The 25830-nt window shown below is 42.4% G+C and overlaps 2 protein-coding genes across 3 annotated transcripts in view; one reads left to right on the forward strand and one right to left on the reverse strand.

Moving 5' to 3' along the window:
• LOC137286189 (peptidyl-prolyl cis-trans isomerase-like 4) overlaps positions 1-6337 on the forward strand; it is an 18605-nt gene extending 12268 nt beyond the window's left edge. The window contains exon 13 of one of the 2 annotated variants that reach the window (XM_067817898.1): positions 6239-6337. In XM_067817898.1, coding sequence (XP_067673999.1) covers positions 6239-6322 — 84 coding nt within the window. In that variant the 3' untranslated portion in view covers positions 6323-6337. Of the gene's footprint in view, positions 1-183; positions 1151-6238 lie in introns of those variants that run through there. The other variant, XM_067817897.1, reaches the window with a different exon arrangement.
• LOC137286188 (uncharacterized) lies at positions 3125-24022 on the reverse strand. Its single transcript, XM_067817896.1, has 12 exons — positions 23729-24022; positions 12036-12227; positions 11477-11589; positions 9381-10709; positions 8493-8622; positions 7937-8067; positions 7050-7316; positions 6351-6455; positions 5840-5881; positions 5187-5228; positions 4186-4592; positions 3125-3442 (listed from the first exon to the last, which is right to left on the reverse strand). The coding sequence occupies exons 1-11, from the start codon at positions 23809-23811 to the stop codon at positions 4192-4194; spliced, it is 2835 nt and encodes a 944-aa protein (XP_067673997.1). The 5' UTR covers positions 23812-24022; the 3' UTR covers positions 3125-3442; positions 4186-4191.
• Between the last annotated feature and the right edge of the window lie 1808 nt (positions 24023-25830).

The raw sequence follows: 25830 nt of genomic DNA on the forward strand, positions 1-25830 counted from the left end.
TGTTTAGCATAGCACTCAGCAATACTCCAGTTATATGGCACTCTCTGTAAATTTTTTTTGGCCAGACAATCCAGCGATCAACGCATGAGCATTGACATATGCATTTGGGATATTATGACACACGTCAACCAGGTTAGTAGTCCTGATCCCCTTAGCTACAACACTTGATACATGTTATTATAGAAGTCTTCAAAGAAACACAAAAAGAGGGTCAGAGAAAGAAGTGAAAGTCCACCAAGACGAAGGTCGAGGTCCAGATCACGGTCACCAGACAGAAGGAAAAAGGACAGAAGAAGAAGCCGAGAGAGAGAAGAGGAGAGGAGAGACAGAAGTCCAGATAGGAGGCACAAACAGAGGGATAGGTACCGTGATGATCGAGACTCTCGGGGAGACCGAGACAGATATCGGTGACCAAGACTCTACCTGAACATAAATTGTGATCTATGTGATGTGATGACAAGTCACTGTAAGGCAGGCTCCATCATAAGGCATGGGATATTGTTGTTCAGCTAGCTCAATCAGGAGGCTTAGTAAGCACTAGGTAATGGAGGAGTTTGAAAGAGGCAGTGTTATGATTTTATGACTGTTACTGATGGTGACCCAGGTGTAGAGCAGGACTGGGAGGACACACAGTATTGTCATACCCAGGGAGGGGCAGGTGCCTGTTATGGAGTACTACTGACTTCATCATAATCAGTAATGCAGTGATGAAAGAGATCATTAGAGAGAAGGGAACGCATACCACACATGGTGATTAGCTCTGCTTGTAGATACTTTTGTCGAGTAACATTCTGTCAAGTGGGTGTTTGACAATGAGGGAGGGGACTGAAACCAAGAGTTTTTTATGACCAGTGATGCAGAATAATGTTTTATTTTCATGACTGTGCCTTAGGGAGAAAGTTTATTAAAATACATTTTTGTTCAGTCAAAACTAAATTTAAACTCCACCTGGTGTAAGCCAACAGCTCAAATGGCAATATCCCTCCAAGAATGTTTTCTTAGAATCTGGTAATTCTTTTCCCCAGCTTAAGAATTAAAACTTCCACTTTATCTATGTGCATATTTTGGTAATGTATCATTGTCATATTAAAAGATCTGTGAAATAAGTGAATAAATGATATTTTTGTATAAAATAAAATATCAGAAAGGATGGTACAGTTTGTTTTTGGCGACACTGGATGTGTTACAGGTGTGTCACAACCTGGACATCATCAGCCTTGTATTATCGCATTGTTACAGGTGTGCCACAACCTGGATGTGATCAGCCTTTGATCATCGTATTGTTACAGGTGTGCCACAACCTGGATGTGATCCACCTTTGATCATCGCATTGTTACATATGTGCCACAGCCTGGATGTGATCAGCAGTTTATCATTGTATTGTCACTGGTGTGCCACAGCCTGCACGATCAGCCTTTCATAGTTGCAGGTGTGTCACAGATCACTGTTTTATTCACCTGATCATACTGTACATCTTCTCTTGCATTATATTTTGATATTGTAAGGGTAGTCAAAAACAAATTGTCAGCTAATTTTGTGACAAACACTAATAACTTATGGGCAAGAACCTGGTGGCGTATAACATTTTGCATGTAGTATGACCTATGATGGACTAGGACAACATAAGGGATGATGCTTTTTCAGTTGCCTCTGTGAGGAGGTGAGCAGCAAGTTCAGGAGAAAAACACTAAACCGTGAAGAGTATCCTGATATTTCATGTGTTATGTCATGTTACAGGAAGTCTGTTCCCCCAATTAAGGTATTTCTGGTGAAGAACCAGCTGTCATTCAGACTACTGTGTTATATATCAGTGTTATTCATTGTTAATCAGTGTTGTGATTGCATTACAGTGTTAAGATTTTAGTAAATGTGGTGTGCTTGTTGCTATGTGTAGACATAGAGAACTTGTAGTCTGGAAGTATTACAGATAAGGGGAAAATATGTGACTTGTCAGGCTGTAAGCCTCATCACGACCAGCAGTTTGTGAAGGTCGTTACTTTTATCTTACATCAGGTGCAATGGGGTAGTCCATTGGCCAAGTGGATGCTTGTCAAGCAGAAGATCCGGGTTCTGTTCCCTACATGAGTTCAATGTGTGAAGCCCATTTCTGGTGTCTCTCGTCGTGATATTGCAGGAATATTGCCAAAAAGTGGCATAAAACTCAACTCACTCACCCACTAACTCACTCACTCATCCATCATCCCAGCGGAGCCATATTTTAGAAGTCTGACTGTTGTTGCTGTGGGTGAATATTGTTATCACTGTCTTGATTGCATTTACCATTGCTCTATTATTGAAACTGGTGACCCCTCCAGGCATGAAGCTGATTTATGTATGAGGCCAACAATCCTTGTGGTGACATCAATTTACGATTAGGCCAGCGTCAGATAATACTGATCACTTGTGGTTTAGGGAAGACATTTTTGTTGACAATGCTTGAAGAAAGATGAACAAAAAGGATTTGGCAAGCCGATAGGTCTAGTACTGCAAAAAGATGTCAAAGGTGAGTGTAATAGTATGAGGCATATATTTTTTTAAAAAAAATTATGCTTTAGTTTGCTTTAATTAAGTAAATGTGCATATATATGATGAATATTGATTTCCACCGCATCAAACCCCAATATCTATGCAATTGGTCCTTGAACTACGTCTTAGAAAACGATGAAAATAAAATGAGCAAAACTGAATTCGTCACCATTTAAGTACCACTCAACCTATAACACTCAAACCAGTGATTACACCCGTGTGTATGCTGACTTGTTGTACACCCTGCCCTTATACCATTTCCGACTAGAAATATTTTATTATTTGCAGTTGGGTCTTGGGGATTATGGCCGACATCATAGCGGTTTCATATTCTTAATATTTGATTTTAAAGAAGGAAAGTTTCAGGTCTCCCATGTCAGCAGCTTATAGTGGCAATATAAGATGTAGCTGAAATATTGTTCTAAGCTGAGACTGTGTGAACACCTATCCAGAGAAATGCTGAATTTAGTTCCCAGACAGTTGCATCATGAGAGTTCCACTGGGTATCCTCCTCCAGACTCTTAGATTCTTCCATTAGGCACACCTAGACGTGTTCACACGTCAGTAGTTTGACATTAAACATTGACAGACACCAGAATTGTAACTTGTTTTTATTTCAGTGTTCGATACACATTTTCACATTGTCTTGTAAGTTCCAACTCAGATATATGATTTGATATATATGTACACACTGAAGTATCTTCTTAGCATCAGGCGGAGACTCTACGGAGGAGCTGCCCATGCACTCAGCACAGAAGGGGCCCTCCTCAAACTTGTCAGTCATCAGGAATATATCATATCACATTATAATTCTTGTGGGTGTTTACGTACAGGTCGAGCACATCCCAGGAGTTTCACATGAAAGTTTGTTTACAAATTGTAAGAGGATACTTGCTTGAAGAGCACCTCCTGGCCTCTGAAATGAGATAATGATCTTATTAACATTGGGATAACTGATCAGGACGTATATCCACGTTTATGGGACGACTTGTTTCTGCTTAATTGGCAGTCGAAGCAAATTCTGTTAAATTCAACTTTCTTATTGAAATGTAATTTTAATGTATCCATTAATCAATGACACAAGAAACCAAACAATGACAATGTATAAATTTAGTTGAAAGCCGGATTCAGTTCCCCACATGGGTGCCATGTGTAAAGCTCATTTACAGTGTCCCTTGCTGAGGTAATACTGGAACAGTACCGAAAGCTCCATTAACCATACTCACTAATTCACCCACTCACTTACTGACCCATAGATCACGTGGAACATTTCCATCAGATGATGTAACCAGGGATACTCTATAACATCTCTATATAGGCTCCCTGATGTAACGTACTGTGTCCCCATATTCCCATCGGTTCAGTTTCTGAAACAGTTTTGTTCTGAGGTCCCCTCAGCGTACGACATCTAAACCCAGCCAGACATACCTAAATCTATAATTATGAAGATTAAGTCGTCATAGTTCAGAGTTGGGGTGCAGGAGTGCGCATCCCCCTATTGCCCTGAAATTTTGTTAAATGACCATTGAAACTCTGGTGAAAAGACAGTGAGCACGCACGCACGCACACACACACTTCTCTATAGTGTGCACCCCACACATGCCTTTCTCCAAAAAAGCTGTATCGACCTCTGGTCATACTGAAAAATGTGCAACCTACCAATACTTAATTTTCTTCTTTGCCATTCTTTTCTGTATCGACAGCGTTCTTGTCTTCACCCTTGATTGTCTCCCCTTTCGCCTCTTCATACGAAAGAGGAGGAATGCCCTTTGCCTCATAGACAGGTGGTACAACTCCTACTGTGTAGATATTGTCCGGCAGTGGGATTTTCACAGCTTCTCTGCTTAACTCGAATGAATGCTTCGAGCGACGACATTTGAGACACAGACAGCACGTGAGACTGAGAACGAAGAGAAGGGCAAAGATCCCAAGAGCAACAGCAAGGACCAACCACAACGGGTAGCCGAAAATTTCCACCTTCTTGTGTTCAACATCCACTGTGTGCTGGGCCTTGGATGCACTATGGTCGGGGTCCTCCTTGGAGAGGTCTGTCTTCATCACTGGCACTGAAAACATTAAACATGTCCACTTTTAATATTTGTCCTTGTTACAATAGTCATATAAGCTACTGATACTCCTATCCACACAAAGTCCTTGTCATATTCCACGGTATTATTGATAATCCTGCATTTATTTATGTATTATTGCCAGAGTGGTTTTATTCTTGTACCCCAATAAAGCCACAAACGCTACTGAACCTGGCACATAAGGCCTTTGGTACATTACATGGCACCTATCACTGACCTGTGTTCTTCATCGATATTGTGGATCAGGATGTTGGTGTTCTCGTGTGTGCGCCAGAACGTTTACAACTATTTTTATAACACATTTGATGTTGCTTCATTCCATGTTTTTCAAAGTTAAGTTATTATATTACAGCATCTTTAGTGACCGTGTGAATGTCACGTCAGAGTCTTTCGCTCCCTTTTGTACGGTAATTGAAGTTCAGACAACTGTCCTGAGCCAGTTCCCGAAACCAGACAGGTAATAAGTCTCTTTCTTGAATTCGGCGATTCAGCTAGGTCTTTGAGCTCATGCCGCAAGATGCAAAATTCATCACATCGTTCGTTTAGATGACCCGTAGTATTCAGTCTACGTACCAGGGTTAGGGCTGGTCTCCAGCGAGGTGGTGGCCGGGTCAACTGAAACAAACAGGGAAAAACACTCACATCAAAAAGTACACACATTCCCGTGTATTCACACAAGGGACTGATGACACCCGGGGTGAGAGGTCATGCCACAATATCCGAGACCAGAACAACCTGGTGAAATCAAGGGCAGCCAGTCTCTATTGGGAAACCGATAAGCTCATGCCTGACCTGAAGCCGTCAACAGTTGGCGTTCGGGCTGTGTGACTTGGCTGATTGGCTCATCCTAATGACATGGCTCTAACATTTTATATCATTCTTTTACCTGGCCCAGATAGACGAGGACTTAAACCGCCGCTCAGGCCACAAACAACACCTACTCACTCACACATCATTTCTCAAACACTCTCTATTAAAACTTGTCCATTTCTTTATCTAAGCTTAAACTTCACAAGGTTTACATTTGAAACATACACCAAGGGCAGAAGCCTTCATCACCAGTAAACCCTTCCTGAATCGCGGTATCAATGCAACCTTTCCTTCATTGAAAGGCCAAATAAATATAGTAAACATGGTTTCGCAAATGTAATACGGACGACCATTTACCACAAGAAATTTCATTACGTCTTGAAAAACAAGGGCATGTTGAAATTCCTAGTACCTACCTGGCTTTGGCTGCTCAACTTCAGTTACGGCCACGACTGGAACTGAAAGAATGTCGGACAAGTTGAAGTGTGTCACGTTAAACATTACGTGAAGGGGTGTAGCAGGACAGAAGCTGCTCTCTGTCTACTGATGGACACATATATACTTCCACTTCAACCCTGTGGAGTGTGTTCAACTCAAAATACTAAGGCTATAAGCACGTATTAGATTCTTAGTGGAAGTTTGTTTTGTAGTTTATACATATGGAGACTAATAAGGTGTCCAAAACATGAATGGAGGCAAATAATTAACATTACGGCGGGTCTGCCACAGGTGGGAACAATTCCTACATGGTAAATATCATCAGTGTGGCGTAAAACTAAACTCACTCACAAATTATTTATCAATTTATCTTTCAGGTCCCTGTAGCAGTGTTAGTGGCTGGTGACGTCACGGTACGCACACCCAGGCAATACGCCGTAACCACCCGACATAAACAATGAACTATTTTCACGTGTGTGTAAGTCTCACCAATCTCGCACATTTCTCCGGTGTAGCCGTTGAAGCAGACGCACATAGCAACGCCGTCGACGTTCTCACACACGCCGTTGTTCTCACAGCCGGGAATACAGATGGCTGCAACACAACATGACAACCAGCACGTCTCGTGAGTGAGTGAGTGAGTTGGGTTGACAATGAACAATAATACAGTTCTAGCAGAGCTATCAAATTAATATGGCCTACATACAAGAGGACCGCTGGACAGAGACATCTTCAGCTATTTTCAAAACTCAGTGTCACGGGTGTCTACACATCTAGAGAGCATCTTGGATTGGAACAGACGACAAGCACAACCTAGGAGAATAAAATTAACGTGCATTGCTTAACGAGGTTAATTTGCGCTAACGGTATAAAATGTCCGTTGTGTAAACGGTTAACGTCGGTACTTTACCAAATGCACAGCCTGATTTTGTTAAGTGTATCACAAGGGGCAAATTAACGTATCCTAATTAGTCAAAGTCTTTCCGCATAACACTGAGGTCCGTTACTTTGCCGTGCTTCAGCACCCTGGGCTTAACTGCTTTGAGCAATAGTTCACATTATTATACTAAGACACCAAAAATGACCTTCGTGCACATTGCAGAATCGAACGCGGGTATTTGACGTGACGACTGAGTGTTTTGCCAATAGGTTACACCACCACCCAAAGTATACAAAGGAAATACTCACGAATTTCACAGTGGTCCCCTCCAAATCCGCTTGTACACTCGCAGACTTCTACATCGCCCTGGACTACCACGTATCCGCCGTTCATGCAGGAGCGTCTGATCGGCACCTCGCCAGCCAGGACGTCGGGTACCTGGGGTACCTGCTGTACCTCATCGGGGCTCTGGGGTTCTGTGGGAGCCTGAGGTATCCGCTGGGGAGGAAGGACGGTGGGGAAGTGGGGTTGCTGGGGCTGGTTCGGGAGACTCTGTCTGGTCGGTGGTCTTGAGACTGCAGATGGACGTTAATTGAGATTAGTACCAACTGTACAAATGTTTGTCGATTAGTGCCTTTGTGTGGTGTTCACTACTTTACTGAAAACCATCAGGTTATTGTTCATTACAGTATTACCAAAGAGTAAACAAATAACACTGTTTCAAGTATGGGTCATGAACAAACTTATAGCGAAATGATATGCTATGGTTGAAGTCATCATCATCATCATCATCATCATCATCATCATCATCATCATCATCATTAAATTCATCGGTATTTAACCGATTCTCCTGATTTCATCTTTAATTTATATTTAAATTAATAATTATCCTCCCGGTTTCCGGATCCGAATAGATTCTCAGGGTCTCTTTCCAAATAATTTAGAATTACGCTCGTAAACGTAGAGTATAGCAGTAGAATTTCACTCCAATATAGTTTTTTTTGTGGAAGGGGGGCAATTCTGTACTTGAGTTGTTGATATTATTGTACCGTACATATTCTAAACTCTGAGATCCTGGACCAGTGGTCAGGCTCCGTGGTGACAAGTAATAACCGTATTCCCCCAAGTATACACGTTTCCATATTTCTGTCGATCGTGTTTTCGGATGTGTGTATTACGTGTGTGAATGTATTACCTTGTAAAGCACAGAGGTTGCCCATGGCGTTAAGTAATGATGACAGCATCCTCCGTGTGATGATCACCCTCATGCCACGCCCACACGCCGTCTCCCCGGCCATGATGCATGGTCTCAGACGTCGTCCTTGACTGCAACCGATTTGGCAACGTCTATCACAAACACGTAGGGTGAGATCTAGGTATGGCTAGTTCAGCTGTCTATAGACTGTAGTTATTTTGAAGACGGGTAACGCAATGTCGAGAGCGTTCTTTTATCGTCATGGTTCACTTATTATATAATTGCTCACACGGCAAAGGTTCGAATCCTATATTCACCCTGATATTTATTTATTATCCTGTTTTCAAATGTCATTTTCATTTATAGCCGAACACACTGTCCAGTGCGCGTTCGCTTTCGTACCAAATTCTGTGTCGTAATATCTACAGATAGCCCAGGTTTGACAGTAGTCCTCTACCCCAAAACCGTTACCATAACAACTCAGCGCCAAGAAACCGGTGAAAGAAAGAAATAGTTAACGATAATCCAACTCACCAGAGAGGTCAAAACATATTACCTGCATATTACGCGGGCTACTTCCGGGTTCTGGGGGTTGAAGACGTCGGCAGGGGCGGCCAGGACGCCGGCCTCCCGGAAGCATCGCGTCACGCCTACTTCGAGAATCTGCTTACACTCCTGGGCTGAGGCTGAATAGGGAAACATTGCCGAACTAATTTATGACTGAATGCCTACAACCGAGATTCTGATCTAATCCATGATTGTCACAGTAAAGTTTTATCAGTATCGTCAGACAACCGGGTGCTAGCCCCCACACATATATCTGCATTTTTGATGTGCAGTGATCCACTACCCGGTGTCTGAGGCCGTCACACACAGTTGGTGTAAGTGTTACATTGTGTTGGCCATCTTAATGCTTTAATAGAGTGATGTTTGAACAACAAATGTGCTATTGTCCATTTGCCCGAGGCCCCTTGAAAGTGAATGTTGGTTCTATTTAACTTGGAATTGCTGTCTGATGATAATCAAAGAACCATGCCACATACTGAAATGAGCATAACAGGTTAAGAAACACCCTTAAACGCGTCGTGCAGGCAATATAAAGTCATGTAAAATGGTGTTCCTCTCTTCTTTTATGTAGTAGTTAGGTATAGTAGCATATAACTGAATTAATGAGGGCAATTTGCCTTCAGTTCTTCGTGGATGTCCATTATGTCAACAGCGAACTCTTTCACAGAATATCCACGAAAAAACGTCAACTACAGAGTTTGGGTCTCCATGTACAGCAGGGCTGGTCGGACGACTGGATAAATGTGATTAAAATGTATACAATTTCACCATTCACCAGTCTAATAAACCAAAACTCGGCTTGTAATAAATCCAATACAGTCGGAATATGACTGTATACATCGGAAACATGTAGGTAATGATACTAAGATATACTCACCGATAGAAGGTCCATTGTGAGATGGGCTCCCGTGAGTTCCAGTCCTTGCTGGGGCATCTGTAGGGTCCGACGGTGGCAGCGCAGGACTGACTGTAGGCTCCTGGACATCTGGTTCCCGGGTCCGTGGAGGAAGTTGGTTGACTGCAGCTGGATTCACCATTGGTCGGATTCCAAGTCTGGTTGGCATCACAACGGGAGGAGCGATCACTGGACGAGGGGTGTTGGGTGTGATCCTGTTAATGGCTGCTGTGTTGACGGCTGGTCTCCCCCTCATTAGTGGGATGGAGGGGACGCGATTGATGTACGCTGTCTGTGCCGGAGCCTGAACCAGAAGTCTGTTCACTTTGGGCAGCTGATTAATGGCTGCAGTGTTTACAGGAGGTGTGATGTTTGTGCTACCGGGCCGTGGAACTCGGTTGATGTAGGCAGTGTTCACCGTGATTCTAGTGGGTCGACGATGGACTAACTGGTTAATGTATGCTGTGCTCATTGGTACCTTTACTACTGGCCTTCGTCGTTGTGGGAGCTGGTTGATATAAGCAACATTTGGCGTTATTTTGGGTGTGTTATCTCGTTTTGGGAGCTGGTTTATGTACGCAACGTTTGGTGTTGTTTTGGGTGTGTTGTCTCGTTTAGGGAGCTGGTTGATATATGCAACATTTGGCGTTATTTTGGGTGTGTTATCTTGTTTAGGGAGCTGGTTGATATATGCAACATTTGGCGTTACTTTGGACGTGCTCTTGGGGAGCTGGTTTATATACGCAACGTTTCGTGTTATTTTGGGCACATTGCTTCTTTTAGGGACTTGGTTTATATAGGCAGTGTTGACGATAGGCCGGGCAGAAGGGTTAGGGTTCTTGGGAACTTTGTTAATATAGGCTGTATTGACCACTGGCTTGGCGGGTGTCGCTGGCGCCCCAGGGACCTGGTTGATATAGGCGGTGTTTACAGTGGGGCGAGGGGACAGCCCCATCCTAACATTTTTCATGGTTTTCCGTCTCCTGCTGTTCGTCCGGTCCATCAGGAGTCTGATCAGAGTTGGATTGATCGGAAGTGGACCCCTACCAGATGGCGAGAGTCTGGCTAGTTCCCTGATGAGTCGACCAAGGCGGAGGTCTGGTCTGCCATGGGGAAGGGCGGGTCCTGAGTGCCTCATCATCGGAGGGATGACAACTGGGCGCCCCAGCGGACTCCGGGCTGCGGCGGGAGACTTGTTCTGGCAGAAGGTCCCAGAGAACCCCGGCGGGCAGATGCAGCAATGTTTGCCTTTCCTTGGGAATCCGCCATTGAGGCATGGACTTCGTTTGGATGGGTGAGGCACGCTGGTGGCTGTGGGGAGATAATATGAGGTATTACTGGGGAGCTGATATGAGGTATTGCTGAGGATATAACATGAGTTATTACCGGGGAGATAATTTAAAATATTACCGGGCTTTCCGAATCAGCGACCATTGGTACTGCTGTTGTTTAAGGTAGCCAGACATATGATACTCTAGGTTTGGGAGGCTTGGAATCTTTGCTACAGTGCATAGGCACATTCAGAGGAGGTGGGTGCCGGGGTGCGCAATCCCCCTTTTCTCGTGATTGTTTGTGTTAAATGACCATTGAAAGTTGCTGAAAATGAAGTCTGCAGCCCCTGTTTTCCCAATAGTGTGCACCCACCCCCTTTATCAAAAAGCTGTATCCGCCCCTGTAATGTAATATTTCAACGACATTTAGTTGTTATATGTGCAGGATATCAAACATTTGCTGTCCGGAAGCATTGCTTGCCTTCCACATTCAGAGGAACACTGCGAATGTGTGACCACGTGTGACCACGAACAGTTGGGTTGTTTATGCGTGTAGCTAGTTTATGTAAAATGCATTGAAATGACAGTGGCAGCGCTATGCTGAACACGTGCTTGCAAATGAAAGTCGTATTATATTCAGACACTGTATATATAATGTTACAGGAAGCGATTGTGGACATCATAAACTAACTGACATATAGAGTGAATACTGAACGAAGTCACTTTGAATTCACGGGGCAGGAGCCGCGGTTCAACTTGTCCCGAGATGACTCGAGTGACCGTGAAGGTGAACGGTATATCACTTACGTATATCACATTTTCCGGAGGGACTTCTCCTCCAACCTGGGCAACACACCGGTACAGGGACGTATCTGTGGGTGGGCAGCGCCATCTGACGGGTGCACATCCTGTAGCCGCTCCTGAAGTAGAAGCACCGGAATTATTGGGTAAAAGGGGTATTATTTTATGTTCGATCAACAATTACTACTACTACTGCTGCTGCAGCTGCTGCTGCTGCTGCTGCTGCTGCTGCTGCTGCTGCTACTACTACTACTACTACTGCTGCTGCTGCTGCTGCAGCTACTGCTACTACTACTACTGCTGCTGCTGCTGCAGCTACTGCTGCTACTACTACCACTACTACTGTTGCTGCTGCAGTTACTACTACTACTGTTGCTGCTGCAGCTACTACTACTACTATTGTTGCTGCTGCAGCTACTACCACTACTACTACTACTGTTGCTGCTGCAGCTACTGCTACTACTGCTAGTACTACGACATTTGGTTCACAAATCTGGTGATAATGCCCGTACATCAACTACATGGTTTTGTTTAGCCGATGTATGAAGGGCTTAGATCCACTGACCATTGCAGCCTCATGACCATCAGGCTGATGTCAGGGTTGACCACGTTTGGGAGGGGTATTCCTGTCATGTCCCGGGGGTGGCAGAAATATGGGACGGGAACCTTCACGAGGCTGGTCTCTTTCTTCAAAGCCAAACATCGTTGGTGGTCGATAGGGATCAGTGGGGGCGGGGCGTTCGGCAGAGGGCCCGGTCTGGAACAGACGTGTTCACATATAAATATCAGTTGGTAGATGAGGTACTGATAAGAAAACTATACAAACATAAACATTCATTCATTCATTCATTCATTCATTCATTCATTCATTCATTCATTTATTTATTTATGTGGGGGTACGTGTGTTGTGATAGTGGTTTTGGGAATGGGAATAACCCGGACACACCAAGTATACACTGACGCCGGGAGTAACCAAACTACAGTATGGTATTATACATGACGCTGGTGTACAGACACGTCAAGCGGACGAGTTGTCACCTGAAATACTGGTCAAGGTAGCGTTAACTCACCCCTACCTTCCCTTTAGGTACCTGAGAATGACGTTGCGTGAAAATATTTCTGTTTACCTCTTATATCCTTGCTAGTCTAGCAGACCTAAGACGTACTGTACCGTACTGGCATGTGAAAGATGTCATTTGTAAGAGCGAGAGGGAGACATACATTTTCCCAGACGTGTCTGACACGAGGAATGCTTCCCATCAGGATGTGACGTGTAAATCACATTTATCTGGATGGATACTAAATGGATGTTGTTTTTGTAAAGTATATACAGTTACAAAGTTCACACACACCAGGCTACTGTATTCATTTCAAACACTGGCAATATTTCTGAGGCAAACATTAGCTAGAGCTATGCTGTGATTTATAAAATTCACAATTCACAATAGTCTGAGTCCTGTTTAAAGAAGGATAATCGTTGTCCTAAATCGCGTCCCTTGACAGTGTCAGGATCCGACTTCGAATTTAGACCCTCCATTTTCATAACCGTTAAACATTAAACATAATACACTCGTGCTTGAGTTGCAAACATCTGACTTACTTGACTGGGGTTTTCCTCCAACGTTAGGCTGTACATAGACTTTTCCGTTCATATTCATTTGTACTTCCCATTTTGACCTGCACTTTGGACCCTCACCCAATTTTACTTGTACATTCAAGTTTCCTCCTGTCTCAAGATGCAGTGAGCATTTTCCACATACCATTGTGTGAGGTTATGTTAAAACTACATGTATTCTTAGCAGAGACGGAACCACTGACAATACATCTTGTTTTCGGATTCTTTCATGACGTTAAGTCGAAAATACTCTACTGCCAGCTCCTCACGTTTGATAAAAATAATCAACGATTAGAAGTAAATTTGCAGAGGCCTTCATTTTTGTGTATGAGACTGTGTAAGTGATTTGTCTGACGTTGAAACAGCTTGTTTCCCGTCATATACCAAACACGCTTGTATCTTGTCTGACTACATATAATATAAAATGCACGCCTGCAAGGGCAAGCAAAGTGCGCATGCGCTGTCGCTAATGACCTTGACGGGTGAATGTATCTGCCTGGAGGGACAGTGAATATTAAAGGACCAGGTAAAAGCCCCTCCCGCTGGTACATGTCACACAGACGCAACGTTACATGGCCAGCTGCATACCTTTTTCTAAAATATTCATGTCGAACAACAACAAGAAGCTTTTGAAAGATTATTTTAGAAATGAACACTGGAAATGTCAGAGAGTGACAGTAACGCCACTCTGTTCTGCACGTCCAGTGTATCTCAGTCCTGTCAGGATGACCAGCAGCAACCCATTCCACAGCTAACTTAGTAGTCCGGTTGACTGGAACGGTTCTGGTAGTCGTCCAATCACATCACCCGAAAGAATTTCCTACTAAGCTTGGTGAGAAACGAAGCACTTAACGCGAGGGTGTCCAGGGTAGTCATCACGATCGTGATTAGGTTCTTGTTTGTTATATGGCGGTTTGGAGATTAGGGATTAAACCGGTAAAGATGTGTTGGTGCTGTTGCTGTAGCCTATACTCGCACTGGAGATGACTACTACTACTACTACTGCTGCTTCTGCTGATACTACTACTACTACCACCACTACTACTGCCACTACAACTACTATTACTACTACTACTTCTACTGCTGCTACTGCTACTGCCACTACAACTACTATTACTACTACTACTTCTACTACTACTACCACCACTACTGCTGCTGCTACTGCTACTGCTGCTACTACTACTATTACTATTACTACTACTTCTACTACTACTACCACCACTACTACTGCTACTACAACTACTATTACTACTACTACTACTTCTACTACTACTACCACCACTACTGCTACTGCTACTACTACTACTACTATTACTACTACTACTAGTACTTCTACTACTACTACCACCACTACTACTGCTACTACAACTACTATTACTACTACTACTACTTCTACTACTACCACCACTACTGCTGCTGCTACTGCTACTGCTGCTACTGCTACTACTACTACTATTACTACTACTACTACTTCTACTACTACTACCACCACTACTACTGCTACTACAACTACTATTACTACTACTACTACTTCTACTACTACTACCACCACTACTGCTGCTGCTACTGCTACTGCTACTGCTACTGCTACTGCTACTGCTACTGCTGCTACTGCTACTACTACTACTACCACCACCACCACCACCACTACCACCACCACTACTACTACTACCACCACTACTACTACCACCACTACTGCTGCTGCTGCTGCTACTACTACTACTACTACTACTTCTACTGCTGCTACTGCTACTGCTACTACTACTACTACTACTACTACTACTTCTACTGCTGCTACTGCTACTGCTACTACTACTACCACCACCACCACTACTGCTACCACTACCACTACCACTACTACTACTACTACTACTACTGCTGCTGCTGCTGCTGCTACTACTACTACTACTACTGCTACTGCTACTGCAGCTACTGCTACTACTACTACCACCACCACCACTACTGCTACCACTACCACCACTACTACTACTACTACTACTACTACTACTGCTACTACTACTACTACTACTACCACTAGCACTACCACTACCACTACCACTAATGATAAAAAGAAGAAGAAGTGGACAGTTTAGCATTCATCGGTCAAGGTGTTGAGACCCATTGCTTGAGCACACAAAGCTGTGGACGGTCTGATGGACAGAGTTGTATAAGGTTAAAAACTGGAAAACTGAATTATTTTCTCTTTCAACTTTCGAGCTTATACCTGATTCGGTAGTTCAGATGGAGTTATGAAAGCATGAAATCTGTGTTCTCTATAAAAAAAATTATACGTGAATTTCAAACGTTTTGTACAAAACTTCACAAAACGCCTCTACCATGGTCACGGTCTGTCTCTGCCCTAACCGATGTACAATAAATAACACACACCCTTTACAGAGTCACGCACGATGTCGTGTGGCCCCCAGACCCCGCAACTCATGCGTAGTTTTAACAGTGCGCTTCATATCTCTATCGGACACCACAGACACCCAATAACGGACACTGCATGATACTGAAATACGGGGAACATACACGCAAAAGACGGTGATCACAAACACAACTGGTATGTGCACGTTGAAAATTTTCGAACATTCCTGATCTGCTATGTTACACAAAGGAACGGACTCTATTCTACAGGAACTTCCGTGGGTTACTTGTCAAAATTAGAATAAAATTAGTCATGCACAGGAAACAAACGTGACCCAGAAATGTCGCCATAGAGTGTATAGATATTAATGCAGAGGAACTGTTACCATACAAGTACAGACCCACAAGGAGTGGCAGCGCACTCTCTGTAGGAGTGAGGTGGTGGTTGTGATCAGTGTACATCAACTGAGTGAACCAGTCACCCCCGGAGACACCATCAAGGGCAATACACAACAAGAAGCAGCTTATTGGTGGGTCAAGTATTTTTCAGTTTTCAGTTAAACCGAAATATAGTAAATACCAAACTCAAGATGAAACAAGAGCCTATAAACATGAATAAGTTTTAAGTTCAGGGATATATAAGGCTCTTCAAATGATCGTAAGGAATCTTCTCAATCAAGACGCACCATTCCTTGCCCTTCATAATTACAGCAAAATCAGTCTGAAACTCATGACAAGTGTCTGTGATTTCTCTATAAACTATCAATGCGTCTATGTTGAAACACGCAGATTCATATGTAAAGGGTACAAGAAATAAACTTTCTGTGTTTAGTGCGCACCTAGGTTACCTGCAGATTTGACCCCCGCCAAAAATAATTGTTCCCGAACGCCCATCCAGTATAAGTACGTATGTATATCTGAACCTGTAGTGACTGAATGGGAAATGGGTTTACGAAACTGGGGTATCAAGAAACCGTCTTAAGCATGCACTCCCTCCCCTCCAACGCCTCCTCAATCAACATGACGACTTATACATGTATCAATCGTTAATCATTCTCATTGTATCGGTAGTTCATGATGGTTATAGTGACGCCACAAAAGACTGTCCCGACATTCATCATGATAATATTAGTTATTGTGTGTGACGTCACTGACACTGACAGATGGATCCGATTGTCATTGATGTATTTGTCTTTGAGTCGTCACGGCCCCATCAGAATCGTGCTTCATCACCATAAGCCGTCCTTAACATCGCCATAATGGCAGGATCACGCTGTACGACGCTCTCAGATATAACACACATCCTGGTACTGTAGCTCACCCGCTCATGTGTTATTATACACACATTAAAGCTTTAAGTGTCAGTGCCTCACTCTTTCATTGGTTCGCCAGTTTGGGGTGTGTATATCGTTCCCGAAAGCCAACATCATCAAACGATCTTTCCAGCTTTAATTTAACAATATATCGTTTTGAATATTGTACTTTTTCCACTAGCGCATACATCAGTGTCTGTCTATGCTCATATTAATATGATAGCTACATTCAACAAAACGCCTTATACTGTCAGAATGTAATCCCTGCAGGAAACAAACATGGATTTTTGCTAATTAACATGGGTTTTCTCTATTCAGTTCTAGGGTGACACACAGGCTCTACATATAATGAGAGACGACGACTGTCACTATTTACGGATTTGGTGAAACAAACAAACAAACATTTGCACATTAGCTAAGTACAGTGTAATATATTTCGTGACATGTTTCCAACAAACATGGCGAACTGGCCACCCCTTTGTCCTGTTCTCTCATATAACTATCTTTACGCTTTTAGTGTGTCAATATTCAGACAGTTTATGGTCTATAATTTGAAAATCATACTACCATGATTGATTGTCGTAGATTATTCCGTCATAAGAAACACTTCCTTAAAGATGTGGTGTATGAATTAACCTTCCGTGACGGTTCCCACTGCGTGTTGCTGTTGTACAATAACCTCACGACGGGCATCAGTGTAGGACTTTCTAGCCAGTGCCACCGTGAACTATCGGGTAATCTGAAGCTGACTGTCTTAATACCATGTTCACGGTCGAGATCTGAAAACCAGTCTGTGTCACTTCAGTCTCCTGAAAGCAGTTCTGTCATGAGTGTGATTTCGCTTTTAAATCCAGCTGTCCAAACATATTGTTTCGTTGTTAAATAAATGAGATAGCATGAACCTGAAATAAAAAATGCAGTTCAATATTTAATATATTTCTTGCTTCTTGAGATACGACCTCTTTAGTGACAGGAGTAGTATTCCTGCCTCGATTTAACCTTTCACCACTGGGGACGGCGACCTTGAAGATGGGTTATGTGTGGGGCATGCGGACAGTGGTGACAGAAGTGACAGTCTGTCACACACATGGACACAAATGCCATGCGACCTCAAAATCCCTGGGTCGCTGTAAGTAAGATATGGGTTCGTGCAGGTTAAAGGTTCTTCTTAACTGGAACTCTTTTCGAGAACAACTTTACGTTCTTTCCTGAACTGTGAGTCATTGTATGACAGTGATCTGAACGTGACCCACCTGCCCGGGAGTCACGCCCACCTGGGCACTTGATGCGCACATGTAATCTATGATTTCAAACATTGTTGTATTCCGTCGAAAATTAAACCTCGTTATTTATCTCAAGCGCAAATGTTTTTCATCTTCTTAAATGTATATTTCGTACACAACAAAGTCATTTTTCTACATTATATTTCTGTCTCAAGGCTTGCCATATGAAGAGACAGCGTGTCACAACGCGGCGGATAAAAACACGGACATATGGCCTGCCAAGGCGGCGGGGTAATAAAACATCAGAACCTGAAGGTAACTACATCATGCTAAAATGTTGTACTTAAACAATTGTATTTACAGACAAGAAAGGTTTGCACACAACACGATAATGACAACAAATGCCATGGCCATACGGCCGACAAACAAAGTCGATTGGTTTCCATCTACACATTATCATTTTCAGATGCTTGACTTATTTGATCGCTCAAAGCCTCAGATGCCACATTGTAGATTTGTTTCCCTTTATCACAGCAGAATGGGTCTGTTTTGGGGTCAAAGGCACACTGTGTTGCAGGGTTTCGGAAACTTCGTCGAAATCTCAAACCTGTGTGACAGTGGCTGCAGTCAAACCTCATGAAGTTGACAAACTCCATCATTAAAGTGCTAAATGAGGAGCTACAGTTCACACACCAACCTCACAGGGAACTTCTAATAATTCACATTATTGACATTCGAGCCCAGTTGCAGAATTTCTGTGTTTCACTAAACTGCTAATATCACCGAATTACTTTGATTAAGTACAGGTAACGGAAAATATACAACTCGGTCAGAGGACCCGTCACACTGTTCGTAGTTACAGACCTCCCATGATCGCGACAAAACAGCAACAGATCATTACCAGCCATGATGGTTGCACAAGCACCGCTAGAATGAACACTGACGATTATTGCTGGAGACATACACTGATGAGGACAAGCATTGACGGCACGTGCTCATGAAATCGGTCTTTCAGACGTAACTGGAAATGGGAATATATGTGCTTAATCTCTGCATTTTTCATAAGAAAAAATATGAAACAGGAACAAAGGCAATGCCGCAGATATACCCAGCCTGGGACCCTGAGCACATGTCACGTGACACCTTTATTCGCGAACGCCTTGAAATAGCATCACGTTCAAGCTTCAGGCTTTATTTGGCGTTTTGATGAACGGATTACAAACCGATTATTTCCTGACAAGTGATTGTTTTTGTGGGCCACAAACATCCATTTCAAGTGTTCCTATAGGGGCAAACTGGAAAACGACGGGTGAGGGAAACTAAGTGAAGGCAAACGCATATAGCTGTCACAATATCAGTGACCAGGCTTTGTGTATATATATTCTATACACACGTGCACGTATTGGAACAGATTTCAACGCCAATACAACCTTCAACCAGCAAGGTCATGATGCCGACAGATAAGGGATCACGACTGGAGCCCTTGGGTTTGAACCCGCGACACCAAACAGGATTTTGATGGTAGAAGGTGTCAGTGGGGAACTTAGCTATTCCTCAATAACGCCTGACAAACCAATATTTATAGTCAGATTAACTTTAAATTTTCGCATTGCAAAGCTATGTCACAGCTTGACACGCCACTAATGCAATTCACACCAAGTAAGATATTCAAATAAGGCATGGTTTAATGTAACGTTAAATGGAGGATCGTTCACCGCAACTGACTTTACAATGGAATTAACCAATGCCTGGTCGGCTTCGACCTGATATCAAGACCAGAGTCTAAATGTATGGCATTACAGAAGCCAGTGGAAGCGATATTCACATATATTTTACAAAAAATCTGAAAACCAAGACGTCACAATGTAATTACCTGACAGTCATGTCACAGCTAACCGTCCTCTGACAATCCTCGTTGTGGATCTGGCGATTTGTGTTGCCATGGTTCTCTAACGCACCCATATACTACTACCTATATATACTCTTCCAAATTAGCAGGGGAACTTCATTTTTTTTATTTACGATTAAAAATATTAAGGAGATTTATCGGAGTCAATCAATGTTGATATGATATCGTTGAATGTTTTGAGAGTGCATCACTATTTGTACTTCCATACAACCATAGTTATTTGGAATGTAGTCGCTTTTAAAAGATGATTGGTGTATGGCATGTAATTTGCAAGTATACGATTTTCATTTTAAAACAAACGACGAGAAACAAACACAAACAAATGTGTGATGCAAGATGAGTGTCAAAATTAATGTTCTAAATAATTTCTCGATCTTCTTGAAAAAATGTCAAAATCAAGAATGGGATCCCATGCACGCGTATGGAGCTACTGCGTTGTGCGCGTGCATACCATGCGATGTATTTAGGGGTGGCAATAGAGGGAAATGGTGGTGCGTTTATAAGACGTCAGTCCTTGAAACGTTTGTTAACGTTTACACTTCCTATCCAAAGTAAAAGTTCAGGCTCAACTACTTTTTTAAAGGGTATAGTCGTGTTTGTACAAACCACTAAACCAGGTTTTAAAGATTATTAATGAGTAAGCGGTATTAGTTTAATGCTGTTTCAACAACATTTACAGCTATATCTGCTGATCTCAGTTTGACCTGGGACTAAATCTCCATACTTGCAGATAAAATGTAGACTGAATCTTGGATTCGTACCAACTAGTAGCATAACTTTGTACTACTGGGTACTACTAATTACGTCACGTTCACTTACGTTATACAAATAAAAACAGTATTCGTAAAGAGACTAAAAATGTGGAATAAATAGTACAATCATCGATATTCGCGTAAAAAGCCGTAATTAACATTAAGGAACTGAGGTATATTGCTTTCATGCATACACCTTCTCGCCTTTCTCCCAACAAACACGGTTGTTAGAGGGGCGGTGGAGTAGCCTGGTGGTTAAAGCGTTCGCTCTTCACGCCGAAGGGTCGGGTTTGATTGCCCTTATGGGTATAGTCTATACAATGTGTGAAGATGACAAGAATTTTTTATGGATGATCAACTTCTTTATTGCAGGGTAGCGACGTTTCGGTAACCGTTTTCAAGCGTGTGGGGAATGGCAGGGGGAGTACAATATATATACAGCAGAGATGAGCATGTGATGACAATACAACAATAACAGGATTAACAATAACTATTTGAGGTAACAATACATTAGAGAGGTGTTGAGGTAAGCTGATAAAGGACTGAAGCCAGCGGGTGAGTTGACAGAAGCCAGAGTGAGATGAGTGGATTAATTGGTGGAAGCCAGGGTGAGTTGAGTGGACAAATTGAGACTGGGGGCCAGAGTGGGTTGATTAATTAGTGTTAATGATGCAGTTGAATGCCGGAGAGACAAAGACGCCTTGATCCCTGTTGATTGTTGGGTTGTGTCTGCGGATTTGTACTGCTTCAGCAAGTTTGCGTTGTTTGAAGTCATGTTTGTTGCTAGCAAGTGTTGTGACAGTGTCCCAGTTGATGTTGTGGTCAGGAAATTTGGTGATGTGTTCCGAAATGGCTGATTTTGTGTCACCTTTGTTTGTGGAGGTTTTGTGTTCTTTGATGCGTATGTTGAGTGGTCTGGATGTTTCCCCAATGTAGTTGCTGCCGCAGCTGCAGCTGATGTTGTAGATGACGCCTTTAGGGTGTTGTTGTTGTGTACTGTGTTTCCTACCGTTGGCCTTAATGATTGTTTTGAGGGGTGTTCCTGTTGTAAAGTAGGTGTCAATGCCTGCTTGTTGCTTGAGTAGGCGACTGATGTGGTGTGATGTTTTGCCGGTGTATGGTAGTGAGATGCGTATGGGAGCGGGATTTGTCCACTCAACTCACCCTGGCTTCCACCAATTAATCCACTCATCTCACTCTGGCTTCTGTCAACTCACCCGCTGGCTTCAGTCCTTTATCAGCTTACCTCAACACTTCTCTAATGTATTGTTACCTCAAATAGTTATTGTTAATCCTGTTATTGTTGTATTGTCATCACATGCTCATCTCTGCTGTATATATATTGTACTCCCCCTGCCATTCCCCACACGCTTGAAAACGGTATAAGAATCTATACCGAAACGTCGCTACCCTGCAATAAAGAAGTTGATCATCCATAAAAAATTCTTGTCATCTTTATCTCAGCAACTTCTAGAATGCCTCTCAAACAGTTTACAATGTGTGAAGCCTATTTCTGGTGTCCCACGACGTGATATTGCTGGAATATTGCTAAAAGCGACCTAAAGCCACACTCACTCACTCACTCACTTACAGGATCACGTTATTATTTGAAACTCTCACTAAACTTTAGGGCAGTTTGATCTGGGTGTCTTAGACGACTTGGTCATGTGCCAAGACTAGTTGAACTGAGTATATGTTATAGGGCAATAGTAGTTCAGCATTATCCCAGCAAGGTACACGAATAAAGGGGATGTAGATCTGGCCAAAACAACCAGCACGTGGGCTATTTCCAGTCGGGATGTTAGAAACTGATAACTCCGTGAAACATACAGATAAATGTCATCGAAAATAAAATCAAACTTACAAGACATGAAGAAACGATCGCACGTTAGCGTTTGAACCTGATTGAACAAAATCAGTCATGTGGTCGATGAATCTATCACATACAGAAACATACTGAAACACAAATTAAGACAAAATTGTTCTGATACTATTTAGTAAACATTTGTCTCTGTGACGAGCCCTGTCGACCCTTCCTCCAATTACGTATAGAGGACCTGACAAATATGTTTTAACCTCAGGGTAAACTAATTACTACTGACCTCCATGTTTGATAGGCACAGCATGTGTGTCAACATTGGCACAGGTCAAGACGGGTTTTTATATCTTGTCCAGTCGTTGTGATTAAGCTTGATTTGTGAAATACTGCTTGCAGTTTAATATATATTCTTTCAGGACATGTTTGTGTTTGCAGGCGGGGGCATGACGTCGTGCGCGTCAACGTCTCGGTGTTATGTCATGCTTGTTGCCAAGTGGCATTTGGTAATGACCAACAGGCTTGGCTAGTTCACACAGGACTAGAGGTAGGCCAGTATGTATATACACATATGTAATTCATGAGGAATGTACGTACCATAATTTTTTTTATAAAGGCTCTTGATATTTTTCTGTGGATATTTTTTGTGTCATTTTACATGTTTATCCAGATGTTTACCTCACCTATACGTTTGAAGTATATGTGCAAAACGTTTTAAATCACTTATAAAAAGTAAATATGTAACAATTCCAAAACGAATGCCAAACGTATACATCTGTTGGAAATAAAGAGGTAAGTTTCAGACAACATCGCGTAGTTTGTTTCACATGTAGATGAGGCTGTCTCAACGCAAATATAATTTATCATTTTTTCGAAACAAAAAGACACGTTCTTAGTTGCCACTTCAAAGATTCTCATATTTCAGTTTAATTTTATTTATCACAACCGTTACTTTCCTTATAGAAAGTAATTATTCTTGTCAATTTGTATACGTTTCAGCGTTTGTTTACAAGGCTTTCAATCCGTGAGAATGTAAATACGTTTCCAAAAACATTCATATCACTGTAAAATAGTATGCACGATGTTCTACAGTAGTCACACCAACACATTACCTGAAGACAATTAGTATTTAGTGAAGAAACCTTCAACAAAAATTATTATGGGACCTTAAAAACTTTACCTGTGACCCAAGAAGATGGATGACATGCCTGAAAGCAGACGCCAGTTTAACTCTTTATATAGTCAAAAACCAACTTGACTTACCCTGGAAGTGCAGGAGACGGAGGGGGAAGGGCCCCGAAAACTAGGGGGACAAGGAGCGTTAGTAGACCTTGCCACACACCCATCTTGCTGGTCTCTACAGAGATTATCCCACAGGTGTCCCTGGCTCAGGGGACAGTCCGACTTTATTCCAAGTCGGGGAGTAAGTGACGACTTTTCACGACGACAGGTTGGAAGACAAGCCTGGGGGTATGGGAGTCGGGATGTCACGTATAAATCATGAGCCAGCAATGCAACTCTCGTAAAGATCCCGTGAGAGGTGGGGACACTACTGTCATCGTGTAGGTAATTCCCTTGGTTTTATAGGCAACAATGGTTTGGTCAACGTAAACTTTGAATTATGATATTACACCTGTTGGATTTGCATTGTGCGTGAGTCGGTGAAGTAACGTTGATTAATACAGCCATCACGTATAATGTGTATTTGTCAGTCTGTGAATAGACTGCTTTACCTACATATCTACATACACGTGCACGTACATGGATATAGTTAGAGGTGTTTCTTGGTAATAAACGTTACAGTTTTTGGCATTATGGGAATACTAGTATATGCTCTCTTGGGGATATATATACCAAACACACACCAAAGGAATATGTATAGCGAAACAGGAAGTCTGGCAATGGTGGTAGGATGGTGTATGATACTCCTACACCCATCCATCCCACCTACCCGTAACCCAACCTCACCACCACTCAATAACCCTCCTCCAAAGGTTATGGAGCCCATATAGCACACTCGGTTTTCTAAATAATTTAAGGGATGTATAAATCAGGAGGATTAGATCAAGGTGCCTCAACGTGTTCTCTGTATACCTTAGCTCGAAGCTTAAGGCGTTAGCGTCTGATAGTGTTCATAATTATAGCTAACAATGAACATTGGTTACCGTTGTCTACGCGTGTGTCTTACCTACTTGATAACATTGGTTACTGTTGTCTATACGTGTGTTTTACCTACTTAATAACATTGGTTACCGTTGTCTATACGTGTGTTTTACCTACTTAATAAAATTGGTTACCGTTGTCTATACGTGTGTTTTACCTACTTAATAACATTGGTTACCGTTGTCTATACGTGTGTTTTACCTACTTGATAACATTGGTTACCGTTGTCTATACGTGTGTTTTACCTACTTAATAAAATTGGTTACCGTTGTCTATACGTATGTTTTACCTACTTGATAACATTGGTTACCGTTGTCTATACGTGTGTTTTACCTACTTAATAACATTGGTTACCGTTGTCTATACGTGTGTTTTACCTACTTGATAACATTGGTTACCGTTGTCTATACGTGTGTTTTACCTACTTGATAACATTGGTTACCGTTGTCTATACGTGTGTTTTACCTACTTAATAACATTGGTTACCGTTGTCTACACGTGTACACCTGTACGTTACCTACTCAATGACACTGGTTACTGTTGTCCACACCTGTACGGTATATACTTTGCTATTGTCTACACATGTACGTTATTTACTTAATGACACTGGTTACTGTTGTTCACACGTGTACTTTGGCTACTTAATGACACTGATTACGCTTGTCTACACCTGTACGGTATCTAGTTCATGACACAGGTTACTGTTGTTCACACATGTACGTCACCTACTTAATGGCACTTGTTCATAAACAATCACAACGGTCTGCCGTCACCCTTGGAGAACCAGTAATGTGATTGATTTGTTTCTGGTTAAAGCCTGTCCGTGAACCTTCGTTGACAGCTACAATAAATACAAGGTGTAAGTAATAACTCCGCGTCACTGTTTGTGTGTTTGTTTGTTTGTATGCCTGTTTGCTTGTAGGGATTCTAGAAAAGGTACCCATTCAGTGCCCAATGCTTGTACCTATTTTAAATCTACCAGAAACCACTGAAGCTTTGAAATATTCAAGATTTGTTACAGGTGTAGCAACTCACAACGCTACGGATTTGCATTCTCACCGTGGGGGACATCATTACCCCGGATCCGTGTGAATTCAAATTATATTCCCAGCTCCCTGGGGATTGTACGCAGTAGCTAGCATCTCTGTCGCATCTGGCCTTGTCCCCTAGACGCCATTACACCTATCCTCGATATCTCCAGA

Source organism: Haliotis asinina, chromosome 6 (genome assembly GCF_037392515.1).
Source record: "Haliotis asinina isolate JCU_RB_2024 chromosome 6, JCU_Hal_asi_v2, whole genome shotgun sequence".
Taxonomy (NCBI): Eukaryota; Metazoa; Mollusca; class Gastropoda; order Lepetellida; family Haliotidae; genus Haliotis; species Haliotis asinina.

What these genes read in the sequence shown, in the direction of transcription:
- LOC137286188 (XM_067817896.1), bottom strand. Translation starts at nt 23,811, where the DNA reads ATGGGTGTGTGGCAAGGTCTACTAACGCTCCTTGTCCCCCTAGTTTTC. An exon ending in CAACCTCTGTGCTTTACAAG is followed by an intron (nt 7,317 to 7,936) that starts GTAATACATTCA and finishes GTCCATCTGCAG; the next exon opens with TCTCAAGACCACCGACCAGA. An exon ending in GGAGACCAGCCCTAACCCTG is followed by an intron (nt 4,593 to 5,186) that starts GTACGTAGACTG and finishes TAATGTTTTCAG; the next exon opens with TGCCAGTGATGAAGACAGAC.